Source organism: Protopterus annectens, chromosome 7.part0, assembly GCF_019279795.1.
Source record: "Protopterus annectens isolate FY-2018-M chromosome 7.part0, PAN1.0, whole genome shotgun sequence".
NCBI classification, from domain to species: domain Eukaryota; kingdom Metazoa; phylum Chordata; order Ceratodontiformes; family Protopteridae; genus Protopterus; species Protopterus annectens.
Genome location: NC_056739.1, coordinates 713628756 through 713650764, shown reverse-complemented (window position 1 = coordinate 713650764; position 22009 = coordinate 713628756). Strand labels below are relative to the sequence as shown.

At 43.9% G+C, this 22009-nt stretch overlaps 1 protein-coding gene across 1 annotated transcript in view; it reads right to left on the bottom strand.

The window, feature by feature from the left end:
* LOC122806648 (paired amphipathic helix protein Sin3a-like) overlaps positions 1-18541 on the bottom strand; it is a 1265677-nt gene extending 1247136 nt beyond the window's left edge. The window contains exon 1 of the mRNA XM_044077239.1: positions 18248-18541. Within this exon, the coding sequence (XP_043933174.1) occupies positions 18248-18481 (234 nt within the window). The 5' untranslated portion in view covers positions 18482-18541. The remainder of the gene's footprint in view (positions 1-18247) is intronic.
* Between the last annotated feature and the right edge of the window lie 3468 nt (positions 18542-22009).

Below are 22009 nucleotides of genomic sequence, written 5' to 3'. Positions count from 1 at the left end.
TACCTAACAATACTCAGATTCACTCATAAATCGCAACTAATGCTCAACCCAAAAAAGACAAAACTACTGTTTTTTTCCCCCAAAATCTCTCTCTCATGAAAAAACAAGATTTAAAGTCCTCTCTCTTGATAATACAACCACGGAAGTTACTTCTCACAGCTAACTTCAGGGGTGATAGTGATGACGATGATCTTTCATTTGACTTGCATATATAAAATTGCATGAGAAAAAATCAAAAACTAGGGATGTTTTACGGATCCAAAAACTCTCTCACCGACACAGCTAAAACTACACTTGCCACGACTGATCGCCTTCCCACTCTTCTTTATGGTGCTCCCATCCTTACTAACCTCCAGGCTTTACAATTAAAACTTGAACTGCTATAACAAAGTGCTAAATTTACAGCACATACCCCTTTCAGAACCCACCATTATATAGCACTGAAAAGCCTAAATTGGTTAGAACTGCCACATCAATTAACATATACACAGCTTCTTTCTGCCCATAAAATTACCCAGCATCCACCTGCCAGTCCAGCACTACAGAATATTCTACACAACTATGTTCCCAGTAGGTCACTGTGATCTAGTGACCAAAAACTCATCTGTCTACAACCCTAGCAAATCTGGTGGGCATTGTCTGTACTCATACAAAGTTGTCACGGCCTGGAACTCCTTACCTGTACCAATCAGATCTATACCGCCCCTCCCGTCTTTCAAAACCACTCTAAAAGACTTCCTAGCTAAAATCTGGTGCTTTTCTTGCTCAGATCCAGGATAAACTATATCCTAAATGTGAACCAAGTATTTTTTCATTCTTTATACTTCCTTACTCTTCCTTCATTACTTATTTTCATATCTCTAACTAATTCTCTTCCCTGACTTTCTGTCTAAATATACCATAAGCTTGTTTTCCCTCACTTTATATTACAATTCCTATTTATATTAAGCTAACTTACCTTTAATTTTTCTACATACTGAATGATTGTTATATACCTTGTATTGATTTTAACCAGTGTTTTATATTATGTCTAATTTGTTATAATTATTTAGACTGCAAACGGCTTTGTTTTATTTTTAATGACTGTAAAATTGTTTCTAAAATTTTTTTTACAAGTTTAGACCTTTTCTCCCCCAAGCCTCTGCTGAAAATGGGCTTCTACCCAGTCAGACTTTCCAGGTAATCAAATATCAGTGAATGAATGAAAAAACAAATAAGTTAAAATAAGTAAATAAATAAAGTGATACTTCCCCACCTCTTGGGGTATGCTGTTCACACAACATGCAGAGTATGAGGGGTATGAAGTTTACCTTGTACAAATGAGAATTAAATCAGTTGGTATATATATAATGGCAATGAAAAGCTCTTAAAACTGAAAATGAAATAACATCATGGAGAGAGATCCACTGTATGTATGGGCCGAAACCTGTCAGACAGGACAATTTCTACCTCATGACTCTAAAACATGTTTAAAGCACCTTCTTGGAAGACTTCAAAAGCTTCTTTTAGAAGCTCTGTAATGTGTCTACAGCAATGCTGTACTTCTTTTGTTAAATACATCATTTTGCAGGACTTACATAGTCAGAAAAGGAAAGGGAAACTTACAGTCTATACCGAAGAACTTGGGAACTGGCATATGTTTAAATTCAGACTTTCACATTCACTGAAGAAATGAGTAAAATGCCCTACCCTGCTTCAAATCATGTGGCTCCTTGGACATTTCAATTACATTTAAAAATAATGCTTACCCCCATTTACTTTGAACACTAAGCACATCATCATACTGCCATGTATTACTAACTCTATACCTATTTTCCTTGATAAATTTGGGAATGCAAGCCAATATCAGGTACCTATAAACCTTAAGTTGATTAACTTTCATAACTCTTATCTCTCTACTACAGAAGTATTCTTCTGTTAAGGCTTCTGTGCAAATGTTTTTTATGACTTTATCTACACAATAAATCCATTTAAAAGACTATGCCTGGAAAGTTCTCTTGGTATATATGAAGGCTGCCAGCCTAGCTACATAGAATTTTGTAAATTATTCTATGTCCTTGTCAATACTAATATGATCCACAGGCTTGTTTGACATAAGTAAGAAAAATGTGTGTGCTTCAAAATTGTAACCACACTGCACACTGCTAGAAGAAGAAGAGAAGAAAAGTACAGTTTTGTACCTACCATAAATGTAGATGTCCGATAGGCATGCATCTGCAGTCCTTACAAATGGGTTGTCCTGTCGTCAGGCAGCCCTTGATCGGCAGTTCAAAGTCTGGGTCTGGCCTCGGCTGGTGTCGCACTTCACACGACAACATAGCTGCAGTTCTTCGGGTATAAAGGCATCAGCCGACGCCATTTTCCTCAGTGTTTCTTGCCCCAGATGCCAGGTGCCCTCTAGGACGGCTAAATTTGGATAAATGCAAATGGTTCCAAATAGTAGAGAGCAAACAAAAAATAAGCATGTATGTACATATATACAAACAAATACACCATAATAGATTCCCCCAGCTAGCTACAAGATGGGCAAATACCCCAGGAGTACCACAGAGGGGAAGGAGGGTGGGTAATCCTGACTGCAGATGCATGCCTATCGGACATCTACATTTATGGTAGGTACAAAACTGTACTATGTCCTTCAAGGATGCATCTGCAGTCCTTACAAATGGGTAGAATACCATAGCCAAACTGGGGAGGAGGAGAAATAAGATTATGGTGTAGTTAAGATCCCTTGCAAAACAGCAGTGGCAAAACCTACTCGGGATCTGGAGTATAAAGGTAAATTATAATGCTTGGCAAATGTATGCACGGAGCTCCAAGTAGCAGCCTCTAAAATGTCCTTGGTAGCCACTCCTCGTAAGAAAGCTGTGGTAGTGGCTGTAGCCCTTGTAGAGTGAGGCCTGATGTTTTCTGGAGTTTTCTTCCCATGGTAGGAGTAACAAAATCTAATGCAATTTCCTATCCACTTAGAGATGGTCTGTTTTGAAATTGTTTTTCCTTCCATTCCTGTCGCATATGCTACCAGTAGCTGGTCAGTCTTTCTATTGCTCTTGGTCCTGTCCAGGTAGTAGCGTAATTGTCTATGTACATCCAAGGTATGCAACAGTCTTTCTCGCCTGTTCTGTGGGTTGGGGAAGAATGTTGGTAGGTGGATAGCTTGATTTAAAGATACCCTGGAGACCACCTTTGGCATAAAAGAAGGATTAGTTCTCATGGACACTATCTTGATGGAAGATCAGGAAGGGCTGTACTGCCATTAATGCCTGTAGCTCAGATACCCTTCTTGCTGAAGTGATTGCAAGCAGGAAAGCAGTTTTCCATGATAAGTACTGTAATTCTGCTGTTGCTGCTGGCTCGAAAGGAGGGAGTGTCAACTTTTCTAGCACAAAGTTCAAGTCCCATGCTGGCAATGGTGGCTTCCTAGGTGGCTTTACATTTTTAATCCCTCTCAGAAACTGCCTGAGCAGAGGATGTGAGAAGACTGGAGGATCCAAGTTGTATTCTGCTGAAATAGCTGATGCTTGAATCTTAATGGAAGAATAGGACAGGCCGTTGTGGAAGAGCTCTGCCAAGTATTCCAGGATGTTAGCTATGTTTACCAGTGACACATTCTCTCCTTTTGCAGTACTCCAAATGAGATATCTTTTCCATTTTGCTGAATAATTTTTTTCTTGTTGAGGGTCTGCGAGCCTCCAAGATAATGTCTTTAACCCTTTGAGATAAATCTGGGTTATTTGGTCTTATGCAATGTTCCAGGCAGCCAGCTGCAGTGTTTTCAGGTTTGGATGCAGGGTTTTGAAGTTGTTCTGTGTTAACAGCAAGGGAACTAGGGGCAGAGGCCATATTTGTTCCCGAGACATGCTCCTCAGTAATGGGTACCAATGTTGCCTTGGCCAGACTGGAGCTATCAGGATGATCCTTGGACGGTCTTCTTTGATCTTCAATAGCACCTTGTGCATCAAAGGAAGAGGTGGGAATGCATATGCTGTCAGGTTTTTCCAACTGAATGATAGGGAGTCCACTTTCCAAGCAAGTGGGTGGTACGTCCTTGTGCAGAATTTTTTCAGTTGGTGATTGTGTGGGGATGCAAATAAGTCTATTTCTGGTAGTCCTCATTTCCCTGTAATGGTCTGGAAGATGTCCGGATGCAGCATCCATTCGTGGGCATCCGTGGTAGTTCTGCTTAGGATGTCTGCTAGTATATTTTCTTTCTGGCACAAAAATTGCTTGAAACTGAATGTTGAAGCTCAGTGCCACATTCCAGAGGTCCATTGCCATCCGGCATAGAGGGTATGAATGTGTGCCTCCCTGTTTGTTGATGTACCACATAACTGTGGTGTTGTCTGTCCTTATCAGCAGTTGACCCTGTCAAAGAAATGGTCTGAATGCCAGAATTGCCAGTTTTACTGCCAGCATTTCCTTTTGATTTATGTGTAGGTGCAGCTGGTCTTGAGTCCATAAGCCTTGTATCCACTTGTCCAGCATGTGCGCCCCCCAACCGAGGTCTGAGGCGTCTGTTGTGATGGTCTGGCTTGGTTGAGTGCTGTGGAAGGGCAGTCCCTTGTTTGATTGACAGGCCTGAGCCCACCATTGGAATTCTTGTTTCAGGCATGGAATTATTGGAATCTGGGTTTCTAGGCTGTGCTTGTGCTGAGACCATACATTCCTTAGGTACCACTGTAACTTCCTCATATGTAGTCTGGCATGTGGAATCAATATTATGCAGGATGCCATGTAACCGAGAGCTTGCAGGACTTTTCTTGCTGTTAGCTGGTTCTGCTTTGTTAATGCCATGAAGTAGAGAGGGAGTTGCTCCTGTTTTTCTACTGTCAGGAATGCCATTTGTTTTGATGTGTCCAAATCTGCACCCAAAAGTTATCCTTTGGGATGGTATCAGCCTTGACTTTTTTATATTGACTGTGTATCCCAGGGCTTGTAGTAGATGAATGACCCTTTCCAAATCTTTTGTTAATTTGTTTTTGTTGTCCGCTTGTAACAGGCAGTCGTCCAGGTAAGGATAAATTTGAATTCCCTGAAGCCTGCAATGAGCAATTACTGATGCCAGGCATTTCGTGAATACTCTGGGCGCAGTAGATAAGCCAAAGGGCAATGCTGAGAATTGATAATGCTCTGATCCTGCAAGAAATCTGAGGTATCTTCTGCAATTTGGTCATATGGGGACGTGCAGGTATGCCTCCTTGAGATCTAGAGTTACCAGCCAAGACTCCTTGCCCAGCATGGGAAGATGCTGCTGTAGGGTCAGCATTTTGAATTTTGGAACAATGAGGTATGTGTTTAAAGCGGACAGGTCGAGAATAGGTCTCCATTGGTTTTCTTTTCTTGGTACCAGGAAGAGTCTGGAGTAAAATCCTTGTCCTTGTTCCATAGATGGTACCCTTTCTATAGCTCTCATCCTTAGTAAGCGAGTTATTTGTTCTAGAGCTTCTGTCTTCTGATTTGGAGGTAGTTTTGGCATTCCTCTCTTCCTTGGTAGAGTATGGAAGTTAAACCTGTAACCTTGGTCTATTGTCTGTAAAATCCATTTGTCTCCTGTGATGTAATGCCAGTTTACTGAAAATAAGGCTAGCTTCCCGCCTAAGGGTGCTTCTAGTTGTTCCCTGGTAAGTGATTGCCAGAGCCAAGTCACTGTGATTGTCCTGTGGAAGTGGTGGTGGCTAGATCTGTGGCTGTACCTCGCTGGTTGTTAGCCTGCCACTGACGTCCCCTGTAGGCATCTCTGGATTGACCCCTGCCTCGAGTGCCTATTCCTGCCTCTCGGAGCTCTGGAGGTGTCCGGAAAGGACCAATTCTTGGAAGGCCAGTTCCTGCTAAACCTTGGAGGCTGGACCTGCAAGAAATCCTTGACTGTCTGAACAGATTTTGCTTGACTGCAGATGCATGCCTATCGGACATCTACATTTATGGTAGGTACAAAACTGTACTATGTCCTTCAAGGATGCATCTGCAGTCCTTACAAATGGGTAGAATACCATAGCCAAACTGGGGGAGGAGGAGAAATAAGATTATGGTGTAGTTAAGATCCCTTGCAAAACAGCAGTGGCAAAACCTGCTCGGGATCTGGAGTATAAAGGTAGATTATAATGCTTGGCAAATGTATGCACGGAGCTCCAAGTAGCAGCCTCTAAAATGTCTTTGGTAGCCACTCCTCGTAAGAAAGCTGTAGTAGTGGCTGTAGCCCTTGTGGAGTGAGGTCTGATGTTTTCTGGAGTTGCCTTTCCATGAAAAGAGTAACAAAATCTGATGCAATTTCCTATCCATTTTGAGATTGTTTGTTTGGAAATTGCTTTTCCTTCCATTCCTGTTGCATATGCTACCAGAAGCTGGTCAGTTTTTCTATTGCCCCTGGTCCTGTCCAAGTAGTAGCGCAATTGTCTGTGCACATCCAAGGTATGCAGTAATCTTTCCCCCCTGTTCTGCGGGTTGGGGAAGAATGTTGGTAGGTGTATTGCTTGGTTTAAAGATACCCTGGAGACCACTTTTGGCATAAAGGTAGGATTAGTTCTCATGGATACTCTATCCTGATGGAAGATAAGGAAGGGTTGTACTGCCATTAATGCCTGTAATTCAGAAACCCTTCTAGCTGAAGTGATTGCAAGCAGGAATGCAGTTTTCCAAGATAAGTACTGTAATTCTGCTGTTGCTGCTGGTACAAAAGGGGGAAGTGTCAACTTTTCTAACACAAAGTTCAAGTCCCATGTAGGCAATGGTGGTTTCCTTGGTGGCTTTACATTTTTAATTCCTCTCAGAAACCGCTTGAGTAGAGGTTGAGAAAAGACTGGAGGATCCATGTTGTATTGTGCTGAAATTGCTGATGCATGAATCTTAATGGAGGAGTAAGACAGGCCATTGTGGAAAAGCTCTGCTAAATATTCCAGGATGTTAGCTATGTTTGCCAATGATGCATCTACTCCTTTTGTTGTACTCCAAATGAGATATCTTTTCCATTTTGCTGAATAAGTTTTCCTTGTTGAGGGTCTGCGAGCCTCCAAGATAATATCTTTAACCCTTTGAGATAAATCTGGGTTATGTTGTCTTATGTAATGTACCAAGCAGCTAGCTGCAGTGTTTTCAAGTTTGGATGCAGGATTTTGAAGTTGTTCTGTGTTAGCAGCAGAGGTAGTAGGGGTAGAGGCCATGCGTGTTCCCGAGACATACTCCTTAGTAGCGGGTACCAATGTTGCCTCGGCCAGTCTGGAGCTATCAAGATGATCCTTGGGTGATGATCTTTGATCTTCAGTAGCACTTTGTGCATCAAAGGGAGAGGTGGGAATGCATATGCTGTCAGGTTTTCCCAACTGAAAGATAGGGAGTCCACCTTCCAAGCAAGTGGGTGGTATGTCCTTGTGCAGAATGTTTTCAACTGGTGGTTGTGTGGGGATGCGAACAGGTCTATTTCTGGTAGTCCCCATTTCCTTGTAATGGATTTGAAGATGTCTGGATGCAGCATCCATTCGTGGGCATCCGTGGTAGTTCTGCTTAAGATGTCTGCTAGAATATTTTCTTTTCCTGGCACAAATATGGCCTGGAGCTGAAGGTTGAGGTTCAGGGCCACATTCCAGAGGTCCATTGCCATCCAGCATAGAGGATATGAATGTGTGCCTCCCTGTTTGTTGATATACCACATAACTGTGGTGTTGTCCGTCCTTATCAGCAAATGACCCTGTTGAAGAAACGGTCTGAATGTCTGAATTGCCTGCTTTACTGCCAGCATCTCTTTTGATTTATGTGTAGGTTCATCTGGTCTTGAGTCCATAAGCCTTGTATGCACTTGTCCACCATGTGTGCCCCCAACCGAGGTCTGAGGCGTCCGTGGTGATAGTCTGGTTTGTGAGGCCTGTGGAAGGGCAGTCCTTTGTTGATTGACAGGCCTGGGCCCACCACTGGAATTCTTGCTTCAGGCATGGAATTATTGGAATTTGGGTTTCTAGGCTGTGCTTGTGCTGAGACCATAAATTCCTCAGGTACCATTGCAAGTTCCTCATATGTAGTCTGGCATGTGGAATCAATATTATGCAGGATGCCATGTAACCCAGGGCTTGCAGGATTTTCCTTGCTGTAAGCTGGTTCTGTGCTGTTAATGCCATGAAATAAGGTGGTAGTTGCTTCTGCTTTTCTGCTGTGAGGAATGCCATCTGGTTTGATGTGTCCAGTTCTTCACCCAAGAAAGTTATCCTTTGGGATGGGATCAGCCTTGACTTTTTTGTGTTGACTGTGTATCCCAGGGCTTGTTGTAGGTGAATAACCTTTTTCAAATCTTTTGTTAATTTGTCTTTGCTGTCCGCTTGTAACAGGCAGTCATCCAGGTATGGATAAATTTGAATTCCCTGAAGCCTGCAATGAGCAATTACTGATGCCAGGCATTTCGTGAATACTCTGGGCGCAGTAGATAAGCCAAAAGGCAATGCTGAGAATTGATAATGCTCTGATCCTGCAAGAAATCTGAGGTATCTTCTGCAATTTGGTCGTATGGTGACGTGCAGGTATGCCTCCTTGAGATCCAGAGTCACCAGCCAAGACTCCTTGCCCAGCATGGGAAGAAGTTGCTGTAGGGTCAGCATCTTGAATTTTGGAACAATAAGATGTGTTCAGAGCGGACAGGTCGAGGATAGGTCTCCATTGGTTTTCCTTTCTTGGTACCAGGAAAAGCCTGGAATAAAATCTTTGTCCTTGTTAAATAGCCGGTACCTTTTCTATAGCTCTCATCCTTAGTAAGTTGTCTATTTGCTGTAGAGCGTTTGTCTTTTGGTTTGAAGGTAGGTTTGGCATTCCTCTCTTCCTTGGAAGAGTATGGAAGTGAAACCTGTAGCCCTTGTCTATTGTCTGCAGAATCCATTTGTCTCCTGTAATGTAATGCCAATTTACTGAAAATAAGGCTAACTTTCCGCCTAAGGGTGCTTCTAGTTGTTCCCTGGTAGGTGGCTTCAGAGCCAAGTCACTGTGATTGTCCTGTGGAAGTGGTAGTGGCTGGATCTGTGGCAGTACTTCTCTGGCTGTTAGGCTGCCACTGGCGTCCCTGTAGGCACCTCTGGATTGACCTCTGCCTCTTGGCGCCTATTTCTGCTTCTCTGTGCTCTGGTGGTGTCTGGAAAGGACCAATTCTTGGAAGGCCAGTTCCTACTAAACCTCGGAGGCTGGACCTGTAAGAAATCCTTGACTGTCTGGACAGATTTAGCTTTTTCTTCCACCTTCTTCAACACTTGCTGTGCAGGGGAACCAAACAAACTGTGCTTTTCCATGGGAGCATCTAGAAGCTTGGACTTTACATGGTCTGGTAAGGATTGCTCTTTTAACCATGCATGCCTTCTGATCACTGTACCAGTCATAGCTGATCTAAAGGAAGCCTCCAGTGCATCATAGCCGCATTTTAAGGAATGATTACTGACCTGCTGAGTGTTATGTACCAAATCCTGAAGGGACTTACGGTCTAAAGGCTCAGGTGAGGACAGTTTTTTAGTTAGCTGATCTAACAGGAATTCCTGATATTGAATCATGTGGAATTGACAGTTTAAGGCCCTGGCCGAAAGAGTAGCAGAAGTATACACTTTTTTGCCCCATCTCTAAAGCCCTAGATTCTCTTTCAGAGGAGAGGGGGGTTTTGGTAGAGGCAGCTGCTACAGCTTTGGGGCCCTGTGAAATAGTTTCAGGATCTGCAATAGGAGCCTTATACAAGTAATAATGTGTGTCCGAACCCTGTAGTATCTGTCGGGCTTAGCAGGGGCCGGAGGAAGAGAGTCAGGAGCAGTACAAGCATCATTAAATGCATCATCCACAACTGTAAGTACTGGAGGAATGGCTAAAGGCCTATGCTGTGGCAAATGTAAAAAGGTCCTAAGCCTTTTCCTAGAATCTGAAAAATCCTGGCCCTGCTATTGAAATTGTTCTCTCATAGCATGCAAGGTTTCTCCAAAAGAAAATTCCTCAGGAGGAGAGGCAGAAGGGATGGAGTCTTCTGCATCTGAGTCCACATATGGAGAATAAGGGCCTTCTGGGGGATTTGTATTGTCTGAATCATCAGAGGAGTAATCAGTAGAAACTGGCTCAGGGGGCTCTGCTCTAGGCCTCTTCTCTGGATTGGGGTGAGAGGCCCTGTCAGGGTGAGGCTGGGATCCCCTGATCAAAGAAATGAGATCCTCTGCTAGACTAAGCATTTGAGTACTAGAGCTAGGCCTGTGAGAGGGGGTTTTAGCAGGCACGGTCTTTGTGGATTTAGCTGCTTTAGCCCTGGCAAAAGCCTTAATTGACATGGATGCAGGGGGCCTAGCAGCTCCACGTGCAGGAGTAGATATGTCTAAGGGGATAGTATCCGATAAATCCTGAGAACCTGTAAGACCGAAGGAAGAACCGCGGACTCGGTTTCGTCCGAAACCGAGACACTCGCGGTTGGCTTAACCGCGGTTTCGGCCGAAACCGCGGACCGCGAGTGTCGGTCCTTTTCCTTACGCTTTTTAGCTAATTGTGAAGTCGGAGTCTCCGACGGCATGTTATAAGCAAAATCGGAGCCGAAAAACTCCTCTGCAAACTCCGACCGACGTCGGTTGAAGGAAGCACAGGCTAGACAAGCTGCTACGTCGTGGTCTGGGCCTAAACAAGGTAGGCAGTAAGAGTCGAAATCTTTATGAGGTATTTGTTTCCCACAAGTTAAACAGTTATTCACTTTTTCTGACATCGGCTGAGGCAAGAAAGAGTCCCCAACGGGGTACTTAGCTTTTTAGAAGTCTTCGGTAGTAGCAATCTCTGGTTCTGACCGACCGGCACTTGCTAACAGCTTCTGCTTCGGGCGCCACGCGGCAAGAAAGACTGAGGAAAATGGCATCGGCTGATGCCTTTATACCCGCTGAACTGCAGCTATGACGTCGGGAGAAGTGCGACATCAGCCGAGGCCAGACCCAGACTTTGGAATCCGGCCGACCGAAGGGCTGCCTGAGGCAGGACAACCCATTTGTTAGGACTGCAGATGCATCCTTGAAGGACATCATAACAGATTCCCCCAGCTAGCTGAAAGAGGGGTAAGCACCCTAGGAATACCAAAGAGGGGAAGAAGGGTGGGTAATCCTGACTGCAGATGCATACCTATCGGACATCTACATTTATGGTAGGTACAAAACTATACTATGTCCTTCAAGGATGCATCTGCAGTCATAACATATGGGTAGAATACCATAGCCAAACTGGGGGAGGAGGTACTAAGATAAGAATGGTGTAGTTAAGATCCCCTGTAAAACTGCAGTTGCAAAGCCTGCTCGGGATCTGGAGTATAAAGGTAGATTATAATGCTTGGCAAATGTATGCACGGAGCTCCAAGTAGCAGCTTTAAAATGTCCTTGGTAGCCACCCTCAGGAAAGCTGTAGTGGTGGCTGTGGCCCTTGTGGAATGAGGCCTGATATGTTCAGGAGCTGTCTTTCCATGAAAAGAGTAGCAAAACGAATGCAATTTCCTATCCATTTTGAAATTGTCTGCTTGGAAATTGCTTTTCCTTGCACCCCAGTTGCATAGGCTACAAAAAGTTGGTCAGTTTTTCTGCTGGTTTTAGTTCTGTCCAGATAGTAGCGTAGTTGTCAGTGTATATCCAAGGTGTGCAAGAGTTTCTCTCCTTTGTTCTGTGGGTTAGGGAAGAACGGAGGCAAATGAATGGCTTGGTTCAAGGATACCCTGGATACCACCTTTGGCATGAAAGTTGGATTGGTTCTCAGAGACACTCTATCCTGGTGAAAAATAAGGAAAGGCTGCACTGCCATTAATGCCTGTAGCTCGGATACTCTTCTTGCTGAAGTGATTGTCAGAAGGAAAGCAGTTTTCCAAGATAAAAACTGTAAGTCTGCTGATGCTGCTGGTTCAAAAGGAGGTAGTGTCAATTTTTCCAGCACAAAATTGAGATCCCATGCAGGTAGAGGGGGTCTCCTTGGAGGTTTTACATTTTTGATCCCTCTCAGAAATTGTCTGAGTAGAGGGTGAGAGATGATAGGAGGATCCATATTGTATTCTGATGAAATTGCTGAAGCATGAATCTTAATGGAAGAGTAAGACAGGCCATTGTGGAACAATTCTGCTAAGTATTCTAGGATGTGTGCTAGGTTTGCCACTGTAACATCTGTGCCCTTTGATGTGCTCCAAATGAGGAATCTCTTCCATTTAGCTGAGTATGCCTTCCTTGTGGAGGGTCTGCGAGCCTCCAGGATAATGTCCTTGACCCTCTGAGATAAGACCGTTTGGTTTGGTTTTAAGCAATTTTCCAGGCAGTTAGTTGCAGAGTTTTCAAGTTTGGATGCAGGGTCTTGAAATTGTTCTGCGTTAGAAGAGGAGGCCATAGGCGTAGAGGCCATGAGTTCGCCTGAGACATGTTTTTCAGTAGTGGATACCAGTGTTGTCTTGGCCAGTCCGGAGCTATTAGTATCACCTTTGGCTGTTCCTCCCTGATCTTCAGAAGAACCTTGTACATCAATGGGAGAGGTGGGAATGCATACACTATTAGGGCATTCCAGCTGAAAGAGAGAGAGTCCGCCCTCCAGGCTTCTGGGTGGTATGTCCTTGAGCAGAATTTCTTCAGTTGGTGGTTGAGAGGGGAGGCAAACAGATCTATCCTCTGGCAATCCCCATTTCTTTGTTATGAGCTTGAAGATGTCTGGATGCAGCATCCATTCGTGAGCATCTGTGGTAGTCCTGCTTAAGTTGTCTGCTAGTGAATTCTCTTTTCCTGGTACAAATATGGCCTGCAGCTGGATATTGAGATTCAGGCCTAGGTTCCACAGATCCATTGCCATCCGGCATAGAGGGTAGGAATGCGTGCCTCCGTTTGTTTATGTACCACATGACCGTGGTGCTGTCCGTCCTTATCAGCAGATGTCCTTGCTGGAGGAATGGTTTGAATGCCTCGATTGCATGCTTCACTGCCAGCAACTCCTTTTGGTTTATGTGCAAGTTTAGCTGTCCTCGAGACCATAGGCCTTGGATACATTTGTCCTCCATGTGTGCTCCCCATCCTAGGTCTGAGGCGTCCGTGGTGATGGTCTGCCTTGGTTTGGGTTTCTTGAAAGGCAACCCTCTGTTGGACTGGCAGGCCTGAGCCCACCACAGGAATTCCTTTTGAAGGCATGGAATGATTGGTATCATGGTTTCTAGACTGTGTCTGTGTTGAGACCATACATTCCTTAGGTACCCATTGTAATTTTCTCATATGCAGCCTGGCATGTGGGATCAAGATTATGCAGGATGCCATGAAACCCAGGGCCTGCAGGACTTTCCTTGCAGTAAGCTGAGTTTGTCTTGTCAAAATCATGAAATAATCTGGAAGTTGTTTTTGTTTTTCTTCTGTGAGAAAAGCCATCCGAGTTATTGTGTCCAGATCTGCACCCAAAAAGGTTATCCTTTGGGATGGCACTAGTCTTGACTTTTGAATGTTGACTGTGTATCCCAAGGCCTGTAGCAGGTGTATGACATAGGCCAAATCCTTTATCAATTTTGTCTTGTTGTCCGCTTGTATTAGGCAGTCGTCCAGGTATGGGTAGATTTGAATTCCCTGAAGTCTGCAATGTGCAATTACTGATGCCAGGCATTTCGTGAATACTCTGGGCGCAGTAGATAAGCCAAAGGGTAATGCTGGGAATTGATAATGCTCTGATCCTGCAAGAAATCTGAGGTGTCTTCTGCAATCTGGTCGTATAGGGACGTGCAGGTATGCCTCCTTGAGATCTAGAGTCACCAGCCAAGACTCCTTGCCCAACATGGGAAGAAGTTGCTGTAGGGTCAGCATTTTGAATTTTGGTACAATGAGATATGTGTTCAGTGCGGACAAGTCGAGAATAGGCCTCCACTGGTTTTCTTTTCTTGGTACATGGAATAGTCTGGAGTAAAATCCTTGGCCTTGTTCCATAGGTGGTACCCTTTCTATCGCTTTCATCTGAAGTAAATTTTTGATTTGTCTTAAAGCCTCTGGCTTCTGATTTGGTGATAGGTTTGGCATTCCGCTCCTTTTTGGTAAAGTGTGGAAGTGAAACCTGTATCCTTTGTCTATTGTTTGCAATGTGCGGAATCAGAGTCAAGTCATTGTGTCTGTCCTGTGCTAGTGGTTGTAGTTGCAGCTGTGGCAGTACTCCTCTGGTTGGCAGGCTGCCACTGACGGCCCCTATAGGCACCCTTTGATTGATCTCTGCTTCGAGGGTGTCTATTCCTGCCTCTCTGTGCTCTGGAGGTGTCTGGAAAGGACCAATTTTTGGAAGGCCAGTTTCTGCTGAACCTCGGAGGTTGGACCTGTAGAAATTCCTTTACTGTTTGCACAGATTTTGCTTTTTCTTCCACCTTCTTTAGAATCTCCTATGCAGGGGAGCCAAATAAACTTTGTTTCTCCATTGGAGCATCTAGGAGCTTAGCCTTGACATGGTCTGGCAGGGATTGCTCTTTTAGCCAGGCATGCCTAAGAATTACTGCCCCAGTCATAGCTGATCTAAATGAAGCCTCCAGTGCATCATAGCCACATTTTAAGAAATGATTACTGACCTGCTGAGAGTTGTGTACCAAATCCTGAAGGGATTTACGGTCTAAAGGTTCAGGAGAAGAAAGCTTCTTATTCAGCTGATCTAACAAATATTCTTGGTACTGTATCATATGGAATTGACAGTTTAAAGCCCTGGCAGAAAGAGTAGCAGATGTATAAACCTTTTACCCCATCTCTCTAATGCTCTAGACTCTCTTTCAGAGGGTAGGGGATTTTGGCAGTGGCAGTTGCAACACCTTTTGGGCCCTGTGAAATAGTTTCTGGATCTGCAGCATGGGCTTTATACAGGTGGAAGTGTGAATCCAGGACCCTGTAATATCTGTCAGGTTTGGCAGGGGCGGAGGAAGAGAATCAGGTGCAGAACTAACATCATTATACACATCATCAATTACAGTTAGCACTGGTGGTATGGCTAAGGGCCTATGCTGGGGCAAATGTAAAAGTCCTTAGCCTTTTCTAGAATCAGACTAATCCTGACCCTGCCATTGAAAGTGTTCCCTCATAGAGTGCAAGGTCTCCCCAAAGGAAAATTCTTCAGGAGGGAGGCAGAAGGGATAGAATCTTCAGCATCTGAATCCTCGTAAGGAGAATAGGCCCCTTCCTGATGGTCTGACAAATCAGATCCATCCGTGGAGTAATCAGAGGAGACAGGTTCAAGGGTTCAGTCCTAGGCCTTTGTCTGGTGGAGGTTGGGAGGCCCTGTCTGGGTGAGTTTGGGAACCCCTAATCAAGGATATAAGGTCCTCAGCAAGACTGAGAATCTGAGAACTTGAGGAAGGCCTCTGAGAAGTAGATTTGGCAGGTAAAGCTTTTGAAAGTTTGGCAGCTTTAGCCCTGGAGAAGGCCTTAATAGACATAGAAGCTGTGGGCCTAGCTGCCCCACGTGCAGGTGTAGAAATGTCCAATGGAATGGTGTCGGACAAATCTTGAGCGCTAGCTTCGGTAAGGATTTCTGAAGCCGACTCAGCCGGGGCCTCACTGGCCTCGGTTGTCGGAGGTAAGGTTTCTGTTGTAGGAAGAACCGAGGGCTCGGTTTCAGTCGAAACTGAGACACTCGCGGTAGGCCTAGCCGTGGTTTCAGCCAAAACCGTGGGCCGCGAGTGTCGGACCTTTTCCCTGCGTTTTTTGGCCAAATGCGTAGTCGGAGTCTCCGACGGCATTTTATATGCAAACGCGGATCCGAAAAATTCTTCTGCAAACTCCGACCGACGTCTAAGAGTCCGTCGGTTGAAGGAGGCACAGGCTAAACAAGATGATATGTCGTGGTCTGGGCCTAAGCAGGGAAGGCAGTAAGAATGGAAATCCTTATGAGGTATTTGTTTCCCACAAGTTAAACAATTATTTACTTATTTACTTTGTCTGACATCGGCTGAGGCAAGAAAGAGTCCCCAACGGGGTACTTAGCTTTTTTAGAAGTCTTCGGTAGTAGAAATCTCTGGATCTGACCGACCGGCACTTGCGAACAGCTTCTGCTTCGGGCACCGCGCGGCAAGAAAGACTGAGGAAAATGGCGTCGGCTGATGCCTTTATACCCCAGAAGCTATGACGTCGGGGAAAGTGCGACATCAACCGAGGCCAGACCCAGACTTTGGAATCCCACCGACCGAAGGGCTGCCTGAGGCAGGACAACCCATATGTTATGACTGCAGATGCATCCTTGAAGGACATCAGGCCAGATAAGGTAGTGTGGACCACAGCATATGGGCAGGCATTTCAGAAGCTTAAAAAATTTGGGAGGACCCCCTGTGTTAGCCAGTCCAGATTACAGCAAAGAATTTGTTGTGCAAGGGGATGCTTTGAACCATGGGGTGAGGGCTGTACTTAGCCAGATTTCTTCAGAGGGAGAAAAACACCCAGTGGTATCTCAGTCATAGGCTCCAACTCAGGGAGGAATGCTATACAGCTTTAGAAAAGGAATTTCTAGCCATAGCGTGGGCACTGCAGAAACTTCAGCCTTATGTGTATGGAAGGACATTCACTGTAGTTACAGATCAAAATCCCCTAACATGGTTACATCGAGTCGGCCACCAAAATGCTAAGTTGCTAAGGTGGAGCCTAGGGTTGCAAGCATATATGTCAGTGTAGCACCGCAGTGGGATTAGCAATGCTAACGCAGATGGCTTCTCAAGACAGGGAATGAGGTAAGGTAGACCCAAGATAGATCTAACCCTCTCAAGCAACGTTTCTCAAGGGTCACTTGAAAAACTAGCTTGAGTTCTCCGGGGGGGGGGGTGGGGGGTTGTAAAGGCTGCCAGCCTAGCTAGATAGAATTTTGTAAATAATTCTACGCCCTTGAAAATATTAATGTGATCCACAGGCTTGTTTGACAAATGTAAGAAAACTGTGCATGTTCTGAGCTTCAAAAAACAGTGCACCCTACTGGAAGAAAGCGGATAAGCAAAGGATTTTACAACTGTGTTTGATCTCAAGCTTGGAGACAGGATGTCTGAGCTAGAAATTCTTTCCATTGTGCTAATACAGATAATTACTAGGTTTCACATCTAAAGCATCTTTTATTGCTGTGGCTTCCTGGCACGTGCAAATCAAAGAAATGTTAAATTCTGAGTTCTGTTAAATTCTGAGTTCTGTTAAACTGGGAACTAAATCTGAGAAGAGACAAGAATGATGTAATCTGAAATGATTCAGCAGTGCTATGTATTATCAATTTAAGGACACAAAGAAAAAAGAGCATTTTGTACTTTGTTCTGAAGCTGACAACAGCTCAACAGCACTTTGCCTTGTAAATTGAATTTAGAACATAGTTTCTCTTAGAGACACAGAAATATAGCCATATTAGTCTAGCTGTTTCCTATATTTATGTCAGACTATCCTACAATATTGTTTTAAAGTATTTTCCTGTGAATTCTGAACTCTCCATTAGCACTGTGTTGAAAGGATGAGTAATGTCTTGTGTTTTTATTATTTATTATTAAATATTTTTAAACCTTTCAACTGTGGCTGTTTTGTGTAGAGATAATTTATTTGGTGATACTGTACTAAGCCACTCTAGAACAGCCTTAGCCCTGGGTCACACTTCCTACTTGGATAACAGTAATAGCAAACAGTGGAACTGGTCACCCTTTGGGAAGGGCCTTATAGTAGCTGATAAGCAGTGGTTGGTGGCAGTGATTTCTAACTTATAGTCTGGGCAGGTGGGGGCATAGCTGGAGAACCTGTGCCAGCCTTCCCCAGGAGTGTCTGTGTACAATTCAGATCTCAAAGTGTGTGTGTGTGTGTGTGTGTGTGTGTGTCAGCTAGGGACACTAAGCACTGGTTGGACAGAGAGGGTGCTGGAGGCTTTCGCTTGACCACTCGGCTGAAATCTGTACCCTATAGCTGTGCCAGTGGGGAGTCTTACTGGGGATCTGGAGAGAAAGGGAGAAACCAGCCCCAGACTGACTGTGATCTCTGTGTGCTCTTAAGGGAAATTGTACTTTACTGTGTGTGTACTTGTTATCCTTCCCAATGTGCACACACCTCACTGGTGCTATTGGTGAGGATTGAGGCTCCTGGATTACTGAGCCAGTGCAGGGGCATCACAGCATAAAACAGTGTTTCATTATGACGTGCATTTCATGCATTTTCAATCAATATGTAACCAGTGGAGATTATGTTGATGTTTTTCAAAGGTTGACTGTAACATCAATATCATTTCAGAAGTTCTACAACATTACAGCAGTTCAGATACTCTACAAACACAGGGCTTAGTGTTATGAGCCACAAAGCTGCACACTTACCTTGGCAACTTTAACTGGAGGTACTTGTGTTGTTGTTGTTTGTGCTGGTGTTGGGGATGGTGGTGTTGTAGGCCGAGACTGATGCTGTGGTTGGGGCTGTGACTGTGGCTGTGGTTGAATTTGAATTCCATGAGGTGTAATCTGGTGTACTTGACCTGGTGTTGTTACATTCACCAAGTCATTCGTCTGAACCTCAATTTTATAACCCGGAGGTAAAAAGGTATTAAAGCCCATTATGAGGTCAGGATGTCCCTTGAAGAGCTGAGAAACACGGCTTATCACTCCTGGAGTATCAATACTAGAAATGAAATACAAAACAGTCGTTCATGCTGTAGAAACATTTTATTTTCCTTACAAAGACAGCAGCAGCAGAGAACAAGGGACCTGGAATAAAGCATCACAATATACCGGACCAGTTCATACCAGTTTATGCACATTTCTAACAGTTGGAGTTATGGTGCTACAATCTACCCTACAAGTGTGTATGTGATTGTAAGCTTCAAAAGATAAACAATGCAATTATAATAACCTTAAAATATCAAATATATCACACAGTTATGGTTGTTATTAATGGACATAAAACCACCATCAACAAACGGTCCTGATTTTCTTATATAACCAAAGCATTATTATGTAGAGCATTGCATGCACGGATTAGTTTTCCTTACTCTTCAATAACCAACTCCTTGAAATATAGGAATGTTAACATTTGACAAAAAAGTAAAAGCTCTTTCCACATGTGCAAGTAATGATCTTCAAAAGTGAGTCAACCTTACAAGAAGAGAAATGGGGCACAAAATTGTTCAATATGAAGTCATTTTTCCATTACGCCCCTTCACATATTCTGCAACATTTTTTAATCTTTGTGAATGGACGGGAAGGGGGAGACAGACTTAGCAGCCACTGCTAGCTTGATTCACAGCTAACTCATTTCTGCTGTTTGTATGTCAGTTATCCCTTGTTAAACAAATCACCCTCTCAGTAAATGCAACCAAACATTCTGGGCACTAATGTTGCTGCAAATTCCAAGGCTATTTATAACCATCTTTTCATAAGAAAAACCTGATGCCAGTAGATGGTAGCAGGGTTAAAAATCTGGAAAAGTCCCTTTCTGGCAGGGGGTATTTTTTTTTTTTTTTTTTTATTTATTTTTGCTTTACTTGGTCATACTTTTGAAACCAAATGTGACACAATGACAATCAGTTCCAACCAGTCAGGAAACTCTACCCCTCTCTTGATGGGACACAGTTCAGCTTAACCTCCTAGAAAATGGAAGAATGAAGAGTTCTCACTAAAAATATACAGTCGAAGATGGGCCAGCCCCCTGGGTGCAGCAGTGACATATTCAGTGTTTTACCCTAGCATTCTGAAAGTTGGCCTAATCTCTCCTACAATAAAGTCTGCCTTGTGTACCACTACACAGGGAACTGCTATGGTCAAGACTCTGTGGACAAGAGCTCTCAGACCTATGACTCCCTTAGCTTCAGTGCATATTCTGGCTGGTAGTTGCAAGCACACAAGCTGACAGTGCAACCCTGGGGCCATCTTCCTGCCTTCTGACCGAGTCATCACTCAATGGCACAGACAGTCTTCCTCCTTTTCAGGAGACAGTGACTGTCACACTCTCCCAATATACTTAAGTGCCTGGATCTCTGGCAGAACCTGAGTCACAGTCAACAAGTTCATCTCTGTGTGTCTTGAAGACAAAGGGATGGGGGGAGGGCATTTTCTAACCTTCCTTTACTACAGAAAACTATTCACATGCAGTATAAAAGAGAATAAACTTGCTTACTATAAAAAATATTTTTTATTTAAATAATAAAGTGACAGCAAGTCCTTTATCTGCCTTAAAAAGGAACCTTGACGATTGGATGGGAGAAAGGAAATTCACCCCGGGGATCACGTCAGTCGCCCTGCTAGACAGGGGTCCAGGGATGTAAATAGTGTGGGAAGAAATAGCCAGGGAATTGTTATGGCTAGGCTTGTATAGGCCCTAGGGCTGATAGCCTAGTACCAACCTATGAACCTATAAGTTATGGTCTGTCAAGAAACATTCTACCCCAGGTGGCATATCTGGTTCTATATCAATTTATCGAAGGTTCATTCTCGCAAACCCTCATTTATTGAACCATATAATGTTCACTTCTGCGAACATTTAGTTCAATTAATTACTTTCCCAGGGAACGTAACAAGTTGTCCAGCATTCAGGCCATCATACAAAGCATGGTATTTCACCCCCCCTTACTATATATGCCAACTTCGAGATCACACTACAGTGAGGACAAGGGCAAATTGCTAATGCTGGGCAACTCATTACTTTCCCTGGGAAAGTCATTCATTGAACTGAACGTTCGTGGAAGTGAACATTCTGTACATGGTTCAATGAACGAAGGTTCATGGAAATGAACCTTTGATAATAAGAATATGCCGCGTCTATATTGCTTTATCTGTATTCTTGAGCATGATGGGTGTCTCAACCCATTAAATTACCTTTTGCAATGAGGAATCAGTATTGCAAAAGCTCTTTGAAGATGAAAATCTTAATTCCCAGTTGTGCAACATGAAAACTGCTTCAACAGTGATGCTGAAAAGTACAGTTGTGTACACTTACCATAATTGTAGATGTTAGAGTGTATTCACTGCTGCAGTCATTATATTTGGGTAATCTGCTGGCAGGTTGCCCTCAGTCGGCCTGATTAACAAAATCTTGGGTCCTGCGTCGGTTGCTGTCCCCTCTTCCATGACGTCAGGTCATCAGGGGTATAAAAACATGCAGCCGATGCCATGACATCAGTTTTTCTTGGCCCAGATGTCAGGTGCCCCCCAAATGGGGAGCAAATAAAATTAAAAACACAAAAAATATACCTCCAATCCCAAAAGCAAATACACCAAAAGGGCTTTTAAGCATAGTGAAAGAAAGTAGAGGTATAGCCAGAGAAAAATATGGGGCTGGAGGGAGGGTAACCAGGACTGCAACAGTGAATACACTCGAACATCTACATTTACGGTAAGTGTACACAACTGTACCATGTTCTTCATGTTTCACAGTTGCAGTCATTACATTTGGGTAGATTTCCAAAGCTATGGTTGGGTGGAAGGAATTATTCAGCATTAGGACCAGCTATAAGGCCCTGGAGGACAGCAGTGGCAAAGCCAGCTCTGAATTTAGAGAAGAAAGGTAAATGGTAATGTTTGGTGAACGTATGGAACTGAGGTCCAGGTAGTGGCTTCTAGAATGCCCCTGGTAGGAACACCTCTGAGAAAGGCTGTAGAAGTAGATGCAGCCCTGGTGGGATGAGATCTGATCCCTTGGGGGATACTTTTACCATGGTGCATATAGCAGAAACGAAGACAATGGCTTATCCATTTGGAAATAGTCTGCTTTGAAATAGCCTTTCCCTCTGCCCCTGCAGCAAATGCCACCAGTAGTTGTTCAGATTTTCTTTGAGATTTTGTCCTGTTAAAGTAAAATCTAAGTTGTCTGTATACATCTAATGAATGCAGAATCCACTCCCCCTTGTTCTGTGGATTGGGAAAGAAAGTTGGTAAATGAATGGCCTGATTAAGAGCCACACTGGATACCACCTTAGACATGAAGGATGGTTTGGTCCTGAGAGACACCATGCCCGCATGAAAAATAATGAAAGGCTCCACTGCCATAAGAGCCTGTAATTCAGAAATCCTTCTAGCTGAAGTGACTGCTAAAAGGAAAGCTGTTTTCCAGGAGAGAAACTAAGTCTGCAGTAGCAGCTGGCTCGGAAG